Here is a 20,221-nt window from a genome sequence, read left to right on the forward strand (position 1 = left end):
GTCTTTTTTTTTTTTTTTCTCGTGTCTGCACAAAAAAAAACAACAACATTTTTTCAAATAAATAATTTCAGCACAGACACACAGTCCTGGTGGATTCCAGGACTGCAGTGCTCTGGCATTCTTACAGACTGGTTTGTATGTAATTATACTGGGATTCCTGGAGGATCTAAAGCAGAAACTTTCTCCAGTCCCCTGATAGCCATTGCATGAAACCCACAAGTCATATCTATGCATTATATAACAAACAGTGCAGAGAAAATGGGCTGACAGCTGCATGGCCTAACTGTCAGAGCTTTATTAGTGAACGTTTCTGTAATCGCCAAGTGCACTGTTGCCTCTGTTGATGCTAGGCTACAAGAAAATAAACTGCCTCAACAGAACATCATTACTGGACCACGAGGCTTAGCGTGAGACCTCTGAGCAGTTATCTTCTGTCTCTGCAATGCTTTTAAAATGTCGCTGACACAGTAATTGCGCAAATGCATTTCAGCGAGTTTGCACAGTATGGGGATGAGATTCTCGGAAGACACATATGTTTTATTTTTGTAACAGCTGTTTGATATTTAGAGCAGTAAGACAGTCACTTAGATACTGGCTAAAAAATGCTACCTTTGCAGGTAACATACGGAAGTAGAAAAAAAATGGGGTGGTGATGGCGCAGTGGATAAGACACATGCCTTTGGTGTGAGAGACCCGGGTTCGAATCCACTGTGAGACACCAATGTGTCCCTGAGCAAGACACTTAACCCCTAGTTGCTCCAGAGGCGTGCGACCTCTAACATATATAGCAATTGCAAGTCGCTTTGGATAAAAGCGTCAGCTAAATGAATAAATGTAAATGTAAATGTTTACATTGATGTAGTAAATTGACTAAAACTACAATAAAATTAATACAAATTTAAATAAACAGTTAATAATGAAGAAGATGATGATGATGACGACAAAAACATAAAATTACTAAAACTTCAACTAAAATTAAAACAAAGTATGAAATCCAAATCTCAGCTGAACACCTCTGGTGTGACATCTCTTTTGCAACAGTTTTGGACATGTCTAAAATGACTGTACCCATATACAAGTCATTGGTGTTTGGTGATGAGTTTTCAGCTCAAGGTCTGCATTTAAAGTCACACCAGAGGTGTTCAGCTGAGATTAGGACTTTGCTTTATGCAGACCAGTCAAGTTCTTCCAAATAATTCAAAATAATATTAAAATTATTATTATTAAAAAATAGTATCTCAATGATTCTTAAATAACCCTGGTCCTACGGAATTAATTAATTAATTAACTATTTAATGGGAAATAGTTTCTATATTCTTTCCTTATTTCTAAATTATGACATTGGTTTCTTGAAGCACTGTCTGAATGTTTCCTTAGGAGATGCCTTTATCCGTTGCCTGTTAAAGGATTAGTTCACTTTTTAAAAAACTTTTGCTGATAATTTACTCACCCCCATGTCATCCAAGATGTCCATGTCTTTCTTTCTTCAGTCGAAAAGAAATTAAGGTTTTTGATGAAAACATTTCTCCATATAATGGACTTCATTGGGACCCAAACGGTTCAAGGTCCAAATGACAGTTTCAGTGCAGCTTCAAAGGGCTTTAAACGATACCAGACGATGAATAAAGGTGTTATCTAGCAAAACGATCTGTCATTTAAAAAATAAATACAAAAGTTTAAGTTTTATAAGCACAAATGCTCGACTTGCTCTGTTCTGTGATGCGCATTCGTGACGTCACATAATACGCAATTACGTTGAAAAGGTCACGCTTGATGTAGGCGGAAGTACCGAGTCAGTGTTTACAAATGTGCGGAAGGAGGACCATATACACATATTCAAATGTCTTTGTGTCAGTTTATCGTTTAAAATGCCCATTTCGTGTGCGTATCCTGGGTGTTTAAATATTAAAAAGCCTAAAAGAAACTTTTGGATTTTACATCAACCGTGACCTTTTCACGTAATTGCGTATTACGTGACGTCATGAACGCGCATCATAGAACAGAGCAAGGCGAGCATTTGTGCTTATAAAACTTAAACTTTTGTATTTATTTTTGAAATGACCGATCGTTTCACTAGATAAGACCCTTATTCATCGTCTGGTATCGTTTAAAGCCCTTTGAAGCGGCACTGAAACTGTCATTTGGACCTTGAACCGTTTGGGTCCCACTGAAGTTCATTATATGGAGAAATGTTTTCATCAAAAACCTTAATTTCTTTTCGACTGAAGAAAGAAAGACATAGACATCTTGGATGACATGGGGGTGAGTAAATTATCAGCAAAAGTTTTTTTTAAAAGTGAACTAATCCTTTAAGTCATTGACTGCCTTGGCAGCAATGCAGCTGCCTTTGGATTTCAGACACAGCCACTGTTTAAAACAGCCCAGCTGCCATGAGAAACCTCTATAGAGCCTATTGGAGCAAAAAAACAGTTGACCTTTAGTTAATTGAAGGCAGGTCTTTTTTTCTTTTTTTTTCTTTTTGTACGGATGCATGTGTGAAACCAAAAACTGAGCAACCCCGTTATATTCATTGCTTATTTTAGAAATAATAATTTGAGCAGATATCTTCACACGTAATCTCCTAGAATCCCATTGTACAGACACATTGAAGTTGCACAGCTGTAATCAATGTAATTAAATCCTGCGCAGTGTAGATATCAAAGCAAATGTCGGCATGCATTATTTACTTGAGTAATTACAGAGTATCACTTATGCCAGCTGCTCCAGCACAGAATGAACAGTCGTTGTTCATAAATTAAACATAATGAGATTTTATCCTAGAAAAACACAATGCTGTATATAATGTAAAGTAGGCCCATTCTGCATCTTAATTTTAATGAAATATACATTTACATTTACATTTATGCATTTAGCAGACGCGTTTATCCAAAGCGACTTACAGTATATTACATCTATATTCAGGCTATACATTTTTTTTTTATCCGTATGTAGAAATATACATGTCTGAAAACATTTGACTGGTGTATTTTTAGTGGCAACCCCAGGAGACCCTAACTGTATTGATAGCTTCAGTAGATTAGATTACATCAAAAGAAATATACAACCCAAGTCTTGACCCGAGACCCCTTTTCTTTTTTTAAACAGACCTTTGTATTTGAGGTTGACATTGTATGCATCATGTCTCTGATGACCCAGTGCTGAATAGATAAAGTAAATATGAGGCATAGATACTCCCTTTGCTCAAACAGGACTGTGAGAAAGAAAGAGCTCCTCATGGATTAAGGCCACTTCCAGAAAATCATCAAGGTTATTTCCTCTAAGGACGATCCACTTACAGCAATGCTCAAAGAGAGCGGTCACTAATAAGTGTCCCCTGAAGTACATTTCAGGATTTTTTAAAGAACCACTCAGTAACGTTTACTGTTATTGTTTTTGTTTTGCACTGGATGAATACCATATTGCTTTTTTTTAGCAATATCTGGCAACGTGGTGTATAAATGTAATTTGTCATTGTATTAATGTGGCATTGTACAGTCAGACATGATTAATTTTATTCCGTGAATGAAAGTGTCCAGTAACAGGAGGTTTACTGAGATAAAAGTATATATATATATATATACACACATCTACACTAGTTTGTCCATAGATGCTTCCTAGAAATACTCTCCAAATGTCTCTGAATTATATTTGTTTTCATGTTACAAATCATAGTAAAGTCATGTTGTATCAGTATTTTTTTCCTGGCTAACAGAGATTGGACAAAAAAAACAAAAACAAAAAACAAAAACATATATATACTATAGATACACTATATTGCCAAAAGTATTGGGTCACCCCCTTACCCACGATTCAAAAAGAAATGATTGATTGAGTTAGTGTGGAAGAACTTGACTGGTCTGCATAAAGCAATGTCCTAATCTCAGCTGAACACCTCTGGTGTGACATCTCTTTTGCAACAGTTTTGGACATGTCTAAAATGACTGTACCCATATACAAGTCATTGGTGTTTGGTGATGAGTTTTCAGCTCAAGGTCTGCATTTAAAGTCACACCAGAGGTGTTCAGCTGAGATTAGGACTTTGCTTTATGCAGACCAGTCAAGTTCTTCCACACTGACTCAAGCAATCATTTCTTTTTGAATCTTGCCTTATACACAGAGGCACTGTCATGTTAGAATAGAAAAGGCTCCTGTCCAAACTGTTGCAATAAAATTAGAAGCACACAGTTCACTAGAATATCATAATATGCTTAAACAGATTTGTACTCATAGAAATTACTAAAGTAGTCAAACATGTTCATTAGAAGGGGGTGACCCAATACTTTTGGCAATATAGTGTGTGTGTGTGTGTGTGTCTATACATATATACATATACAGGTGTATATATATATATATATATATATATATATATATATATATATATATATATATAATTTTTTTTTTTTTTTTTTTTTTTTAGTATTTTGTAACACAATAGTCTGAATATGAGTCATAAGACAGATATATTTTTACTGGGATATTTTTTTAATCATACTATTACTTTCTCTAATGTAAGAAGGTTTAATTTATTTATTAATATTTATACTTAGTTTTTTATTATATTTATGATATTTTTATATATTAAATATAATATTCAGTGCTTTTTAAAAGTAACACAATAGGTCTCAATTTGAGTTATACACTAATACATTTTGTTTGGGTGCCAGGAAAAAAAGGCAGAGAGAGCCTGTTGAAGAAGAGAGTCTGTCCCAAATCAGTCTCTGTCTACAAATTCATAATCTTAGATTAATCTAATAATAAGTGAGACACTTTATATGATCACCCTGTTTTAATTTTGCACTTGTGGGGGAAAAATGTAAACCACATTGAAAGTAGCCACCCATTGAAATGGCAAAACTCCACCTGTTGCATTCTGTTCTTTGAGATTCTGGCTTCTCCATCTGAGGAGCTGTTTTATATATTCTTTTCTGAGAATAGCATTTCTTTGTAATAAATTCCATGAGGCTGATTTCTTGGAAAACCACGGCAGTTCTTCCATATGCTGCGTGTTATTAAGAAAAGCTTAGTTTTTTCCGAAATCAAACTGAAAGCAGTGGGGATGCCATCAGAGATGAGTCAATGCTGTGACAGTAGCAGCATTATAATTGTAGTGACTTTGCTCAAATTACACTTTGGCATTCAAGTACATCCAGTCCCCACATTCTTTCTGTCCAGCATGAATCACTAAGTAGTATTTGCCTTAAGATCTGAGTGGAAAACGCTGGGCTTTTAGTCACAACTGACCTGGAGTCAGTTATCATGTTACTTTAACCAGTAAGATAATCATATGCACTGAAATTAAGAGCATACCAGATACAACTTTTCATTTAAATATAATTTTACTTGACAAAGAGACGATAGCATTAGCAGTTTTTCACAGACGCTTCTGTGCCGTTCTACATTTCACAGACCCCACATCTGTTATGGAAATTCCGACGCAGGAGCGAGAGGACAAAATAAATCTCTGCTAGAAATATTTGCACATCTGACTCTGTCCCCATTCCCGTTAGAGGTATTTTACTTTAGAGAGACAGCGCTAATGATATTCCTGGGCCATTTCATGGTCATATATTACATTTTATCCACATTTATCTAGTTAGGTCACCCATTTAATTATACTAAATGTAATGCTTTTCATCTGAGAAGTCTTGCCTAAAAAATTAGTTTTAACATTTTCAAACTTGATCTGAGCCAGATTTATTTTCCAATTTTGCTTTGGCTATTTAATAAGATTTTAATTAGGCTATTAAAGATATTTGAAGGAACATATGGATGTAATTAAGGCTGGCCAGATCACCCAGGGAGGAATGGGCCATTAATTACTCTAAGCTGGGTCTTGGGATCAGCTCGGAGACGAGGACAGCGGAAAACTCCACAATCTCAGATTCTGCACTTCATGATTCACTCTTTCAATAGAGCCCGGGAAGTTAAATACAGTAGACTCTGATGTTGAACTTTACTCTGATGACATAGTGCTTATGAACAGGTGTTCTGTTTCGTAATCACTCTGATTCATAGGTATCCATGTGTATCTGATCTCAAAGTTTGCAGAACTTCTGCAATGGTCCGTTTCAACAGGCACTTTGAGAGCAATGAGTCATAGTTCTGTCACACATGTGCTAGTTATTCTTTAAAGTCCCCTTGAGTCGCGACACATTCCTTCTCTCAAACATCTGCTTCTGCACACACATCCACAGACACACAATCACACAAACATTTCTACACACAAAACATTGCTGATTTGGTGAGTTGTGGAAAGAATAAGCATTCTCCATTCCATCAATACACACAGTGTAATTTTAGCATTATATATATATATATATATATATATATATATATATATAAATTGATAGGTTTTAATTTTATATATTTTTAAGGTTTTTATTTTTTTGTTTGTTTAATTTTTCTATTATTTATGAAATATTAGTTTCTTATGATTATGTAATTAGTTAAATAATTTTCATAGTTTTTTCCCTTCAGGAGTTCAGTATTATTTGCACACTTGTTTTATATGTCTAGGGAGAAAAATCATTTAGAAGACACTTTGTCCCCAGATTCTTCCAAGAAATACCCTCCAAATGTCACTAAATTATATTTGTTTTCATGTTAAAAAATAGTCATGCTGTATCAGTAATTTTTTTCTGGTGATCGACCCACCAAAGAAAAAACAAAAACCAAAAAAACATAGATCTTAAAAATAGTCAAAACTACCAAAAAAAAAAAAAAAAAAAAAAAAATTAATTCAGTCCAAATAAGACCAGTTTTTCCATTATTTTAACTGAATGATTAACGTTTAAACATCATCCTCGTTCATTGGGGTCGTTGCTTTTAGGATTTGGGGAATTGTAGTTAGTATTTGATCATTCATCACAATAAACACCTTTGAGGACTGGTAGTGAGATGATTTATGGCTCCTGCATTAATCCAGCAGTAGAAAGAAAGGGAAATGTGTATTATATCTCTTTGAGAGAGACCTTCAGCGTCCTACTTCAGCTCCTCACGTGCCTCAGCAGCATTTATCCTCTTCCTGTCAAAACTTGAAATTAATGAGATCACATTGCCATTGGTCAACTGGGATGTCACTCCAATGTTCCCAGCGCTAGGAAGGCTAATGGTGCTTTGTAAGCAAGTCTCCTGCACCAATATGGCTGAAACCACAGCCTTGACCGGTACAGGACACATTCCAACCCCATCATATGGACAGTAGCAGGAGGACTTTGACCTTGTAAATTTATCTCTTTGCTAAGATGAGATAGTGTGCAGATTTCATAGCTCTTGGTGGTGAAACATTGTGGCAAATGCCAAATACAGCGAATGAAGTTTGTGAACTTTACTAATGGGAATTGAGTTTGTGTGGTGGTTGCTGATGTATTATCACCAGAATATTCATAGAATGTCCTTTCAAGGTTTCATATTTTCTGTAAGTGTAGATATAGTTCAGGTTAAACTTGCTGTGTCCTTTTGTGCTACTTTGTTTGATATGTGCCATATGTTGTTCATAGGTAACTATGACATAATTCTGTCATTATCAGACATAAACATAATGTAGTAAACTGTTTTTTGCCTTTAGGCCTTGTCTGCTGTTGATAAACCACAATCATCAATGATTCAACAGTTCTTCAGAAGATAATTTGTGGAAATCTAAACTGCATTCCCTTGTAATCAGTTTATCTCCTCATGCAGTCCCAATACAATTTTGAGATGCTGTTTAAACAAGCAGCAGTTTTCCCATTTGGGATGTGAATCTTCCCAGTGGGAGTCCAAGGTCTGTCGTGCTCCAGATGGAAAAGTTGCCTTGCTTCTGTCTTCTTTTTATTAAAGGACGACTGTCAGCTAGTGCTCTCATGTTGTCTATATTAGAGCAAAGCATCCTTGCTGTTTTGGCAGTTGTACAGTAAATTGGCCTGCAGTATCACTCTCAGAGCTTGATGCCAAATTACAGCGTTGGCTCAGTTTTGAGGCTTTTTGAGGTAAAGCACAAATAGATATGATGATCTCCAAAAGCGTTATGGCAATCCACAGGCCACCCATTACACCTAATTAAAACTCAGTGATTACACTTTTTAAAATTTGACATTCATGTGGAATGTTTGTTTTAGACATCTGATACATTCAGATGCCCTGAGAAAACCAGACTTTCCTTTTTTTTCTTCTTTCAACTCTGATTTTACCACACCCTATTTGTTAGCCCTTTACTGTTGGCAGTTCATAAAAATAAAATATACACATTGACGTTGATATTAAATCTTAAACCTAGATGGAAATCGCAATTGGATTAGTTTTGTGGTTGTGCTTAAAAAGGTTCGCCTATAAAGCCAGAGGAATGGAAACCACTTAAGTGTTAGCCAGTTGACATATTGGGCTGATGACAGGGTTGGGTTCTGTGCTGTAGATCACATATCAAGTGCAAAGCTATTCAACTTATTTACAGTCCATTTCATTTGCCTGGAAGTCAAACTCCATGTATGACTTTACCTTATCTAAATGGGAGCAAATGAGGTTGACTAAGCAGGAGGCTGGAAATCATACATTTTATGGCATTACGTTGAATATCCATTCTCAGAATGGTGCTTTATGGAATGGAACAGATGAATGATGATCAGTGTGGGTGATTATGGGAAAGTGGGGTCATCTGTTCTCCGAACTTCGTAAACTAACATGTAAACAGAGAATAAAGCACTTTCCATTGTCTCATAAATGATACCACCATTCCCAGGAAGTGCTCATTTATTGCCTTATCATCCTTACACCCTACTGAGAAGACCGGCTTATGCCAGTAGATATCTCTGATTAATCTAGTTCAGACAAGTTTTTGTTGTTCACAGACAAATACAAGTGCACAAGAATGATCTTTCTTGTGAAATTCGCTGACCGAAGAATGGCTATAGCATCCAAAACACTGCATAATATAGATAGTAGGGTAACTAGCAGTGGTGGTCTTTCAAAAAGGGCAATTTTCTACAAACTTGCTCACCTTAGCGATTAGCACTGATTAAACACAGACATAGAGCCCTGCTGAGCAGTGAGTAAATATTGTGTCCCTTGGGGCTACATATTCTCATTCATGCGGTAATTCTTGGCACAATGCAAATCTTTACTGATGATTTATAGCGATATAACCCCACATGGAGAGTTGACCGTACAGGTAGAAGACGTCTGGTTTGAGCTCCCACATCTCCTGGTGCTATCAAGCATGACCTAAAGCGACTCGCTCACACTGTATTGTGGGTTTAGCGTTGCGTGAAGAGGATGTTTGCTTCATTTAGAAATATATAAATGCTTGTGAAATAAACTCTATACACATGGTCTTAATTAAGTCTATGATTTTTGTTAGGGGTTTGGGGCACTTTTCGCCTTTCAGCTTAGAAAAAGCTAACAAAATTCCCCTGTTACACCCCTGTTAAACCACCTTTGGTTAGCTTAAATCAGCTAAGACAAGCTCAGGCTGGCTTAAACATGGTCAGTCCTAACTAAGCAAGTATATCAATCTACTTCTGTAGACTACTAAGTTAAAAAAATATTCTGAGTACTAAGTATAAACTGTTTTGATGAAATTCCCAACAGCAATAAAATGTTTATCTTAATGTGACTATTCTTGTGTCTTGTTTGTTGCAGATTTTTTGAAAAGCCTGTGTGGGAATTTACACAAGCACATGGAGACTGATTGGGCTTTATCACCGTCCTTGAGGACTTGTTTCTTGGTGAAAATCCACCATTGTGAGGCCCTACGAAAGTGAACAGCGGTCATCCCATCAGTACACGGTTCTCCTTTTCAGGAGTTTGAGGAGAAGAAGAAAAATAAACGAGCAAGAGAAAAGATCTTCATGAGCGCCAGAAAATCCAGAGAGAAAACATATTGAGACACAAGGAGCAAAATGTGGACACTAAACATGACACGTGTCTCGATCCTATTTCTCCTCCATGTCCTTCTGGTTGGATGGGGTCAAGCAGCAGAAGATGACGTCACCCCTCGCCTCAGTTTCTCTTACAGTAAGTGCACAGAAACACACATGCACAACTCACTCTGAAAGTGTGTAAAAGAGGCAACTTGTACGAGACTATAAATAAAGGTTGGTTTGGAGTCGACTTAAGAGCTCTGAGGGAGCTACGGGCTGAAGACCCTGTCATCTCCCACAGACAGTAACACTTGCTGAAGTGTTGATAAACAGAAAGCAGATACCAAGGGCTGATTGGTTCATGCTGGCCTCCGTCATGTTTGTTTGGAGGTGGATTACCGCGTTTACAAAACCACTGTGCCACTGTGAACATAATGTGCAATATACACATGCATCTCCACGTCAGTCATTGAAGAACAACAAAGCCTCTATTATAAACCTGAGTGGTCTCACTATTCTTCAACAGCATAATGCGTCCCCTCTCGCTCATAATGATCCCTTAGCTGCGTATCTAACATAACATCTGTCATGTTAAAGACAAACCACTTCCTCTCGCGTGAAACGCAGGCGATTTTGGGTGCGTCCATTCATGTTGTTGCAGGCTTCGGTGAATTGTGAAGAGAAGAGGCACAAAGAGTCTGTAAACACTGTGCACTATGGCTTTATTAAGTTACTATGGTACTATGGTATTGATCGTGTTAGATGATGGTTTTCATCACTAAGGTACAAGTCTTTTGTGATGGAGAATGTTGACGCCTTTTAAGACAATAGCGCGTTTTTTGTTAAAGCAGTGGCGTGCGACACAGTTGTTTCTAATTTAATACATTCAATAGCATGTTGTGTAGTTTGAAGTGTAAATGAGAATATTTATTTGTTGTTTCCAAGCAGTCCACAAATCCTTCAAGTCATGGGCTTGCTGTGTTTGTGTCTTCATCATGTTGGACAAAGAAGCATGTTGTCAACCTATATTCATAGCCACCTGCGCATCCTTTCCTCATTTACTTCTCACCTTCATTTAAACTGGCTCAGGATGTGATGGGGTTATACTAAACCTGCTAAACCTGCCTAAACATGTTGACTGCCTCTTTTGAGGGTCTACCTACATGGAGGTCTTGTTCTCCTGCCAACCATAGGAACTTCTCTTCTCTTCTCTTCTCTTCTCTTCTCTTCTCTTCTCTTCTCTTCTCTTCTCTTCTCTTCTCTTCTCTTCTCTTCTCTTCTCTTCTCTTCTCTTCTCTTCTCTTCTCTTCCCGCCAGATGTAGGAGAGTGGTGGAGGGTGCAGTGGGGAAGAACGTTTCAGTTTCAACTGTCCGTTTAAATATTTTCTTTATCTTTTTCTTTACTTTCTATTTTTCTTTGTTTGTCTAAAATATCTTAATTTTGTTAAGTTAGATTTTGGTTTGTGTCGTTTTCAAATTAATTGGCGAGTGTGAGAATGACGCCTCTCTCCCAGGTGATTGTGCGCCATCTCCTTCACTCCGACATGGAGTTAGATGTGTGCCGGAACAGGGAGTTATGGTGGAAAGTGTGCTATTAGCAGTGGGATAACAAATCGGTTGTGAAAATATATCTTCAGGGTCTTGGATTAACAAAGCGGTTGTTGTTTTTCTTAAAGAGGAGCAACTTGTTGCGCAACTTATTGAGAGTGGCGTTGTGATTAATATTTTTGTTCAATCCTTCCTTTGGCTACGTTAACGTCTAAAATAGTTATTTTGAATGTGACGGCGTTCATCCCCGATGAAGTTATTGAGAGAGAACTCATTAGGTTTGGAAGAATCGGGAGGCCGTTAAAAGTCATATCACTGGGTTGTAAAAGTTCATAATTGAAACATGTGATGTCGTTTTGACGACAAGTTTTCATGTTTTTAAAAGAGCCAACGCTGAATATATCATTTTGGGTCATGGATGAAGGTAAGTCATTTATGATTTATGCTTCTACTGCTGGATTGAAATGTTTTGAATGTGGTGACATTGGTCATAGGCGAACTGCTTGTCCTCATAAAGTGCAAGCAAATATGAATGAGAAGGATAATGTTGATAATGTCGTATCTGATGTAAATGAGCCAGCTGGAGAGAATAGTCAAATAGAACGAAAGGAAACGGTAACTGAACAGGCTATAGCTGAAGTACATAAGCGTGATAATGAAGGAATTGAGGTTCAGGAAAATGCAGTACAAGATGAGAGTCAGTCTATAGTTGTACAAGATGATATGCATGAGAATGTTTTGAGTTCTGAGACTGCAAGTAAAAGTATGGAAATACTGTAGAAGGCCTACTAGAGGATGAAAATAAAAAAGAAATGAGGGATGAGGATACATTCTCTCAAATGTCTGTTTTTTCTGAAACAGGGTCTCAAATGGAAGATGGTAATCTTTATTCTCTACAAGAGATAAATTATTTTTTGGATGAGACATTTGGAAGAGCAGTAGAAATAAGATTATTATTTTTTTTTTTCAGATACTGAGAAATTTGTGAAATCCGTGGTTAAATCATAGCGTACTGTTGTGTTGGATGAATTGAATGAAAAAATAAAGATTTAAATTGAGGAAAATGCTTACAAAACTAAGAAAGCGTAAAGGTTTGTTTAAAAAAAAAAATAAAATGAGTATGATGCACTGGGTGTTTTACCTGCCTTATCTTATTCTGCTCTTTGCTGTCTCTTCCTCTTTTATTAATATGGGGCATATGAGAATAGGCTTTTTTAATATAAATGGAGTTAGAGAGCAAAATAAAAGAGCTATACTATCAGAATTTAGGAAAATTAGGAAAATGTATATTATGTTACAAGAGACTTATTCTGATAAGTCTAATGAGAGAGAATGGGGCTTATGCTGCGATGGAAAATAAGCACTCAGTCATGGTTCTAGTACAAGTGCTGGAGTTGCTGTTCTGTTTTCAAAAATTTTAACTGATGAAATTTTCAAAATTGAAGAAGTAGTAACTGGAAGGTGCTATTTGTCCATGCAGAAGTTGAAGGAATACATTTTTTATTTATTAATGTCTATGCCCAAAATGTTGGGTCAGAGCGAATTGAGCTATTTTTGAAAATAAAGAGTCATATTTCACAATATGATAACAATGTTTGCATAGTTATGGCTGGGGACTGGAATTGTACTGAACATTTTCATGTTGAAAGAATCAGCGAATGACAGTGACAGAACAAAAAACACAGATAATAAAAAGAGGAATTAAAAATAGAACAAGTATATAAGGAATAACAATATACAAATTGACAATTGTATGTACATAACAATAGACAGAATGAAGGGATAAAACAGTATACATGGATTAAAGCAAGTAATAATGAAGTTAAGGGGGGCTAGATTAGGTTTTATATATATGTAAATCTTTTAATAATAGAGTGATGGATGCTGCCATTATTCCTAGTGGTTTTTCAGACCATCAAATGACAACTATAGATATAAATAAAAAAACTACTTTTAGATTGCAGCATTATTGGCATTTTAATAAATAATTATTATATAAGAATTTATTTTGTCAGAGTTTTACTCATCTTTGGGAAAATTGGAGGTTACAGAAAAATTGTTATGAAACGAAAAGTCAATGGTGGGAGGTTGAAAAGGTGCATATTAAAATGTTCTGTCAAAGCTATGAGTCTCAAATATCACTTAAAATTAGAGATACAGTGCAAAAATTGCAATGTGAAATAGGAGAAATGGAAAAGATGATGTTGGACAATGAAGAAGGGATTAACAAAAGTGATGAATTAAGTAAGAAGTTAGAATTGAAACATTTTTTAAAAGAGCAAGTTAAAAATGCTTGAATAAGGTCACGTTTTTGTTCTGTTAAGGATATGGATACTCCCAGTTCTTTTTTTTTTTTTTAACTGGAGAGAAATGTGGTGCAGCATAATCCTATGCTTCATTTAAGACGTCCATATGGGACAATTACGGACAATCCAAATGAAATGAGAAAACTTGCTGTTGGATTTTATTCTGTTCTTTTTAATGCTGAACAATGTGATAAGGAGAGTGCTGCGGACCTTTATCAAGATCTCCCTAAGTTGCAACCTAAACAGAGAGAAAATTTGGACAGTAACATTACTTTTCAAGAGTTCACAGATGCAGTTAAACAACTTTCATTGGGACGTTCTCCTGGTATTGATGGAATAACCACAGACTTTTGTCATTATTTCTGGAACATTTTGGGACAAGATTTCTATGAAGTAACAAAAGAGTGTTTTGAAAATGGCTTTCTTCCAAGTAGCTGCCGAAGGGCAGTATTATCCTTGTTACCTAAAAAAGGGGGCTTAGAGTTTTTGAAGAACTGGTGACCGGTTTCACTTTTATGTACAGATTGTAAAATTTTGGCAAAATGATTAGCAAATAGGTTGAAACAATATCTGGACACAATTATTCATAGTGATCAGACGTATTGTGTACCTGAACGATCTACTATGGATACTCTTTTTCTTTTAAAGGGGATCTATTATGCAAAAAATCACTTTTATAAGCTGTTTGAACACAGTTGTATGGCCGCAGTGTGTGAAAACAACCAGCCTATAATGTTAAAAATCCACCAACTAATTTTTTTATAAAAACCAATAAGTCATAAACAGTCTTTCCAAACAAGCTGTTTCAGATTCTCCCTCTGTTCAAGTCACAGAGGGGAAAAAGTCCTGTCCATTTGTGACGCTCTCTGCCCTATTAGCATAAACACAGGCCTGAGTGAGAAGATCCGCCATTACTGGAGTTATTTACAATGTCAGCGCCAAAGAGGCTTTACAAGTGTTGTGTTTTGGGATGCACTAATGAACACAGGAGTCGCCATAATCTCCCCCATCTGAGCCAATTCAAGAGATGGACTTAACAGAGATCACATCTTTTTATAAATAAGTGTTACAAGCATGGGCTAAAACTTTTTCAAGATTAAAAGAGTCTTTGAAATCCACTCTTTCATAATCCAGTAGTTCATGGTACACTGATTTTGAGACATGGACAGTTGATGAAATGTCTAAAAAGGTTTTATATAACCTATGTGTTAAGACTGTTCATAAAGAGGCATTGAAGGAGTGGCAGCCATTGAAGTGGACAAGGAGGTTTGGGCCAAACTTCCCCTTGAGAGATCAGTGGAGGTCCCTGTGTAAGTTTCCACTAGAGAAGCGGACTGGGGATTTGCAGGGGAGGCTCATTAACGGGGCAATACAGTGGCATGCGAAACTTTGGGAACCCCTTGCAGAATCTGTGAAAATGTGGATAATTTTACCAAAATAAGAGAGATCATACAAAATGCATGTTATTTTTTATTTAGTATTGTCCTGAGTAAGATATTTTCCATAAAAGATGTTTACATATAGTCCACAAGACAAAAAAATAGCTGAAATTATTAAAATAACCACATTCAAAAGTTTGGGAACCCTTGGTTCTTAATACTGTGTGTGGTTACCTGGATGATCTACGACTGCTTTTTTGTTTTGTGATGGTTGTTCATGAGTCCCTTGCTTGTTCTGAACAGTTAAACTGAGCACTGTTCTTCAGAAAAAGGTCACACTTTATATTAGGTGGCCTTAACTACTATGTACTTAAAAAAAAAAAATATGTACAATGTACTTATTGTGCTCATATTGTATTGCAACACACTATTGCTGCTATTGAGGTGGGATACGGGTAAGGTTAGGGACAGGTTTGGTGGTATGGGTAGGTTTAAGGGTGGGTTAAGGTGTAAGGGATGGGTTAAAAGTGTAATTATAAATGTAATTACAGAAATTAGTTACAGATGTAACTACATATAGGCATTTTTAAAAATATAAGTACAATGTAAGAACATGTATGTACACAATAAGTGCATCGTACCAAATTATTAATTTATATGTAAGTACATAGTAGTTAAGGCCACCTAATATAAAGTGGGACCCAGAAAAATCCTCCAGGTCCTGCAGAATCTTCAGTTTTCCAGCATCTTTTGCATATTTTAACCCTTTCCAGCAGTAACTGTATGATTTTGAGATCCACCTTTTCACGCTGAGGATGATTGAGGGACTCAAACACAACTATTAAAAAAGGTTCAAACATTCACTGATGCTCCTGAAGGAAACACGATGCATTAAGAGCCGGGGGGTGAAAACTTTTGAACAGGATGAAGATGTCCAAATTTTTCTTATTTTGTTGAAATATCATATTTTTCCATTTAGTACTGCCCTTCTGACGCGTCAGAAGATACTTGCATGTTTCCTGGAAGACAAATGAAGTACAATTTACCTTGATCTTCAAATTCAAAAAGTTTTCACCCCCGGCTCTTAATGCATCGTGTTTCCTTCAGGAACATCAGTGAATGTTTGAACCTTTTTTAATTGTTGTGTATGTTTTAGACACAGCAGAACTGTCAATTTGGAAGACTAGAAAAAATAAACTACAAGGTATTGGTGGAATGGACCCAGTGAAAATGAGAACCATCACACACCCTACTTAAACCATGGACTTCCTCTTCCTCTCTGCTGAGTATTGTTCTGCGTATAGCACTCCCCAAGTGTTAGCTGCCTTACCGAGCCATTCTGTGCTTATGTATATCTCCGAGTCTGGTTCTGCGTTTAGCACTCTTCAAGTGTTAGCTGCCTCACTGAGCCATTCTGTGTTCTCTAAGTCTAAGTTTAGTTTATCTGGTTTATAGTCTCGTTTCCTGTTTCCCACCCTTGTATCGTGGATTTACCCTTGTCTCACCATTTCGGACTCTGTGTTTACCTCGTTTGGATTATTGCTCAGGTTATCGGACTATCCCCTCTTCTCAAGCCCTCTGGATCTTGTTCACCGATCGAGGACCCACGCATGCCCTAGGATTACTCTTGTGTCTTGCCCGTGCCACACCCGTTTGCTGGTGTTTTGACCCTGTCTACTACTTCACTATGTTTATTAATAAAGGCTTGCAAATGGATCTGCACGTCTCACGTCTCGTTCACCCCGTTACTAGTGGTGTGTAGGGGAAATTTTATGTTGTATTTATGAAGAACAGCTTGTTCTTAATTTTTAAAAGACTGTTGTTGTAAGTATGTTTTGGTTTTACATATGACTAAAAGATTAAGGAATGATTTTATGAATGAGGATTTATTGTATTAGTAATGATATACAGAATAAAAATTTTATTCAATAAAGTTGTTTAAACCTCTCTTGTTTTATCTTCTCATCTTGACTCATTATGTCTTGTCTCATTTCATCTTTTCTTTTTCTTATAGTCTCATCTTGTCTCTTTAATTGTCTTCTCATCTCTTTTCTTTGCCTTTATTTAAATCTCTTCTCGCTGAATCTCTTCACTTTTCTTCTGGTCTTGTTTTGTATCATCTCTTGTGTCCTTAGTACTCTCATCTTGTCTCTTCTCTATACTTTTTGTCTCTTCTCTTCATTTCTCTTCTTGTCTCATTTGTCATTCCTCAGTTCTTTCTACTGGCTAACATTTTCTTGTAGCACTTTGTTCCTCCTGTCCTTTGCTGTTTGTTCTTGTGTTGTTCCCAGGATCATACTGTATTGTAAGAAAGAATGCAGCTGTTCTTTTCACTGGTGTTTTTCTTCTGCCTGTCAAATGCAACAAGCCTGCTAATTCTCTCCGTTTGAGTGTGTTCCGGTGTGTCTTTGTCTCTGTATACGCTGTCACTCACCTTAATGGTGAATTTCATGCAGGTAAACCTGAATAAACACAAATTGTTCAGGCCTGAATTCACTAAACATAAACATAATCTTGCGTCCTTTTTACAAACCAATCATGGTCAAGTCTAACTAGCTGCTAAATTAAATGTGTAATGTGTAAATTTGCAAAAAAATATAACTTGCGTTTAACAGATATCCATGAACATTGCCTGATTTGTATAATTTCTCAGTGAACTGAAAATATGCAGACAGTGTATCCAAATAAACACGGCTATAGAGAGTGCAGTTTATTCTTAGAGAATCAGTTTTTTGCAGTAGATACTATATTTGGCAACACTTATAATAAACAAATGATTCTATACTGTTTAAATGGCTCAAATTACTGCCAATTAACTGTTCAGTGTGTGCAGCACTAGTTGAGTTAAATTCAGGAAACCGTTGTGGTCACACTGCAGACTCCTACCCACTGGTGAAAAGCCTCTGATGTCTCTAAACCTGTACAGTGATGTAAAACAGACTACTTTCTGCAGAACGGCATACCTTTGACCAAAGGGCTGTACCGCCATAGTGGCACAAACATTCTTCTCTCTTTGCTGGTTTCCACCTTCCCTCCATTTTAATAAAAAACTAATCTGGCATGAATAATGAATGGGGATGTGTGTGTATGTGTGTGTGTTACAGTGTGAATGGTGGTCTGCTTCTCATTATGTGCCTATCAAGAAGGATCAGGGTTTGAAGGAGGATAAACTACATCTGCTCAGCCTCTCTTCTTTTGTTCCTCTCTTTGATACATACTATGCTGCAGTGCTTAAAGCGCATTAGAAAGCTATTTAAAAAGACACCTATAAGCGGTTTACACTAGAGCTCTGTGCTTATCCAGCCATTTTCTCCTGGTAAAGCTGGGAAATGCATCTACAGAAGGTACAGAAATAATCTCTTGGTTGTTGACTGGTCCGCCACTGCTATTTAAGTTACAAACATCAGTCCATTGTGTTTATCCTTGGTTTATGTACCTGTAATACTTCTTGATTTATTACCCTAGCCTAAAATTGAAATTACTTATCCTTACTGTAATATATAGCATGCACACAGTATGGTGCTCAGGCTTTGTGCAGTGTTTGATTCTTTGTGGCTGGACTTGATCAGACATGTTTGAAGCTGCAGAGACCTGCACTATGTGTCAACCATGGAAGGCTTCCAAAACGTGCATCAAGTGGAAACAGTCCATTCATATCCAGCCACAGGCATCACGTAGCTTCTCAGGTGACACATTGTAACATGAGAGGAAGGAATGTCTCTTGTTTACTTACTTAGAGCTGTTGTTTTTTAACCTTACAACCAAAGCAACTCATTAAAACTTATACACGCTGTTCCAAAAAACTTGTTGGAAAGTTTTATTAACAGTTTAAAAGTTTGAAGTTTTATTGGACGGATGGATGGAATTTAAAGGATTAGTTCACTTCCAGAATAAAAATTTCTTGATAATTTACTATGTCATCCAAGATGCTCATGCCTTTCTTTCTTCAGACGTAAAGAAATTAAGGTTTTTGAGGAAAATATTCCAGGATTTTTCTCCATATAGTGGACTTCAATGGGGACCAACAGGTTGAACGTCCAAATTGCAGTTTGAATGCAGCTTCATAGGGTTCTACACTATCCCAACTGAGGAGTAAGGGTCTTATCTAGCTAAACAATCAGTAATTTTCAAAAAAAAAAAAATGCATTGCCTGGCTGACGTGCCGACCCAGTGATTACAAAGCGAACGGGAAAGAAAGTCAAATGCTCCTTACAAAAAAAGGTAAAACAACGATGTCGGACGACTTTAAAGCACAACAGGAGAAAATTAGATTTTGGGAATCTCAGGGAGAGTTTTTCGCCCTACCCTACCTTTTTTAACTGAGTTACACAGACGAAGAACTAACCACGCATGACTTTTCCAACATGATTATGTAATGTTTGAAGATGCGCATCGCATAGCTAGTGCAAGATGAGAATTTGTGGTTAAAAAGTATATTAATGTTTTTGCATTTTTTTTTAGAAAATGACCGATTATTTTACTAGATAAGACCCTTATTCCACGGCTGGGATTGTGTAGAGCCCTTTGAAGCTGCATTGAAACTGCAATTTGGACGTTCAACCTGTTGGTCCCCACTGAAGTCAACTATATGGAGAAAATTCCTGAAATGCTTTCCTTTTTATTTTTTTAAGGAACTTTTTATTCTGGAAGTGAACTAATTTTTGTATATGTAATTTGGCATATAATGTCATTAATTTGGCCTGTTTTTATGTTAATCAATGCAATGCTAACCGAGCTTCAGCAAATTCAGTCTGAGTCTGACATAGAGGAATTTTACAGACTGCTGTGTGCTGCAAAATAGACGCCACTCATTTTCATTGCGCTTCCACTGCGATTGAATTGATCTTGGCACGACTATAGTACATTAGAGCCACGTTGTGAAATGCTGCTAAGTTTTACCAATAAATCAAACCTGTCAGACCCGTCAGGCAAAAACAAGCACACAGACTCCTATACTCACAAATATAAGTGTTTGTGTTTCCTTGATCGTTGTAACTGCATCCTGCATTTATTTTTTTGTTTATTGGCACCTCCCTCACGTCACCATGGTGTCCCAAAACTGGACCATCCTGTACAGTTTGATATATAACTATATCATATTACACCTTTCTGCCTTGTGAATTCATTAGATGCACATTTTGATCGAACCTTTAAC

At 36.7% G+C, this 20,221-nt stretch overlaps 1 protein-coding gene across 1 annotated transcript in view; it reads left to right on the forward strand.

Moving 5' to 3' along the window:
• The window catches only part of LOC306888607 (semaphorin-4B-like), a 65,229-nt gene that overhangs the window by 15,531 nt on the left and 29,477 nt on the right, over positions 1-20,221 (forward strand). The window contains exon 2 of the mRNA XM_079447037.1: positions 9,613-9,987. Coding sequence (XP_079303163.1) covers positions 9,873-9,987 — 115 coding nt within the window. The 5' untranslated portion in view covers positions 9,613-9,872. The remainder of the gene's footprint in view (positions 1-9,612; positions 9,988-20,221) is intronic.

Source organism: Barbus barbus (genome assembly GCF_936440315.1).
Source record: "Barbus barbus genome assembly, chromosome: 22".
NCBI lineage: Eukaryota > Metazoa > Chordata > Actinopteri > Cypriniformes > Cyprinidae > Barbus > Barbus barbus.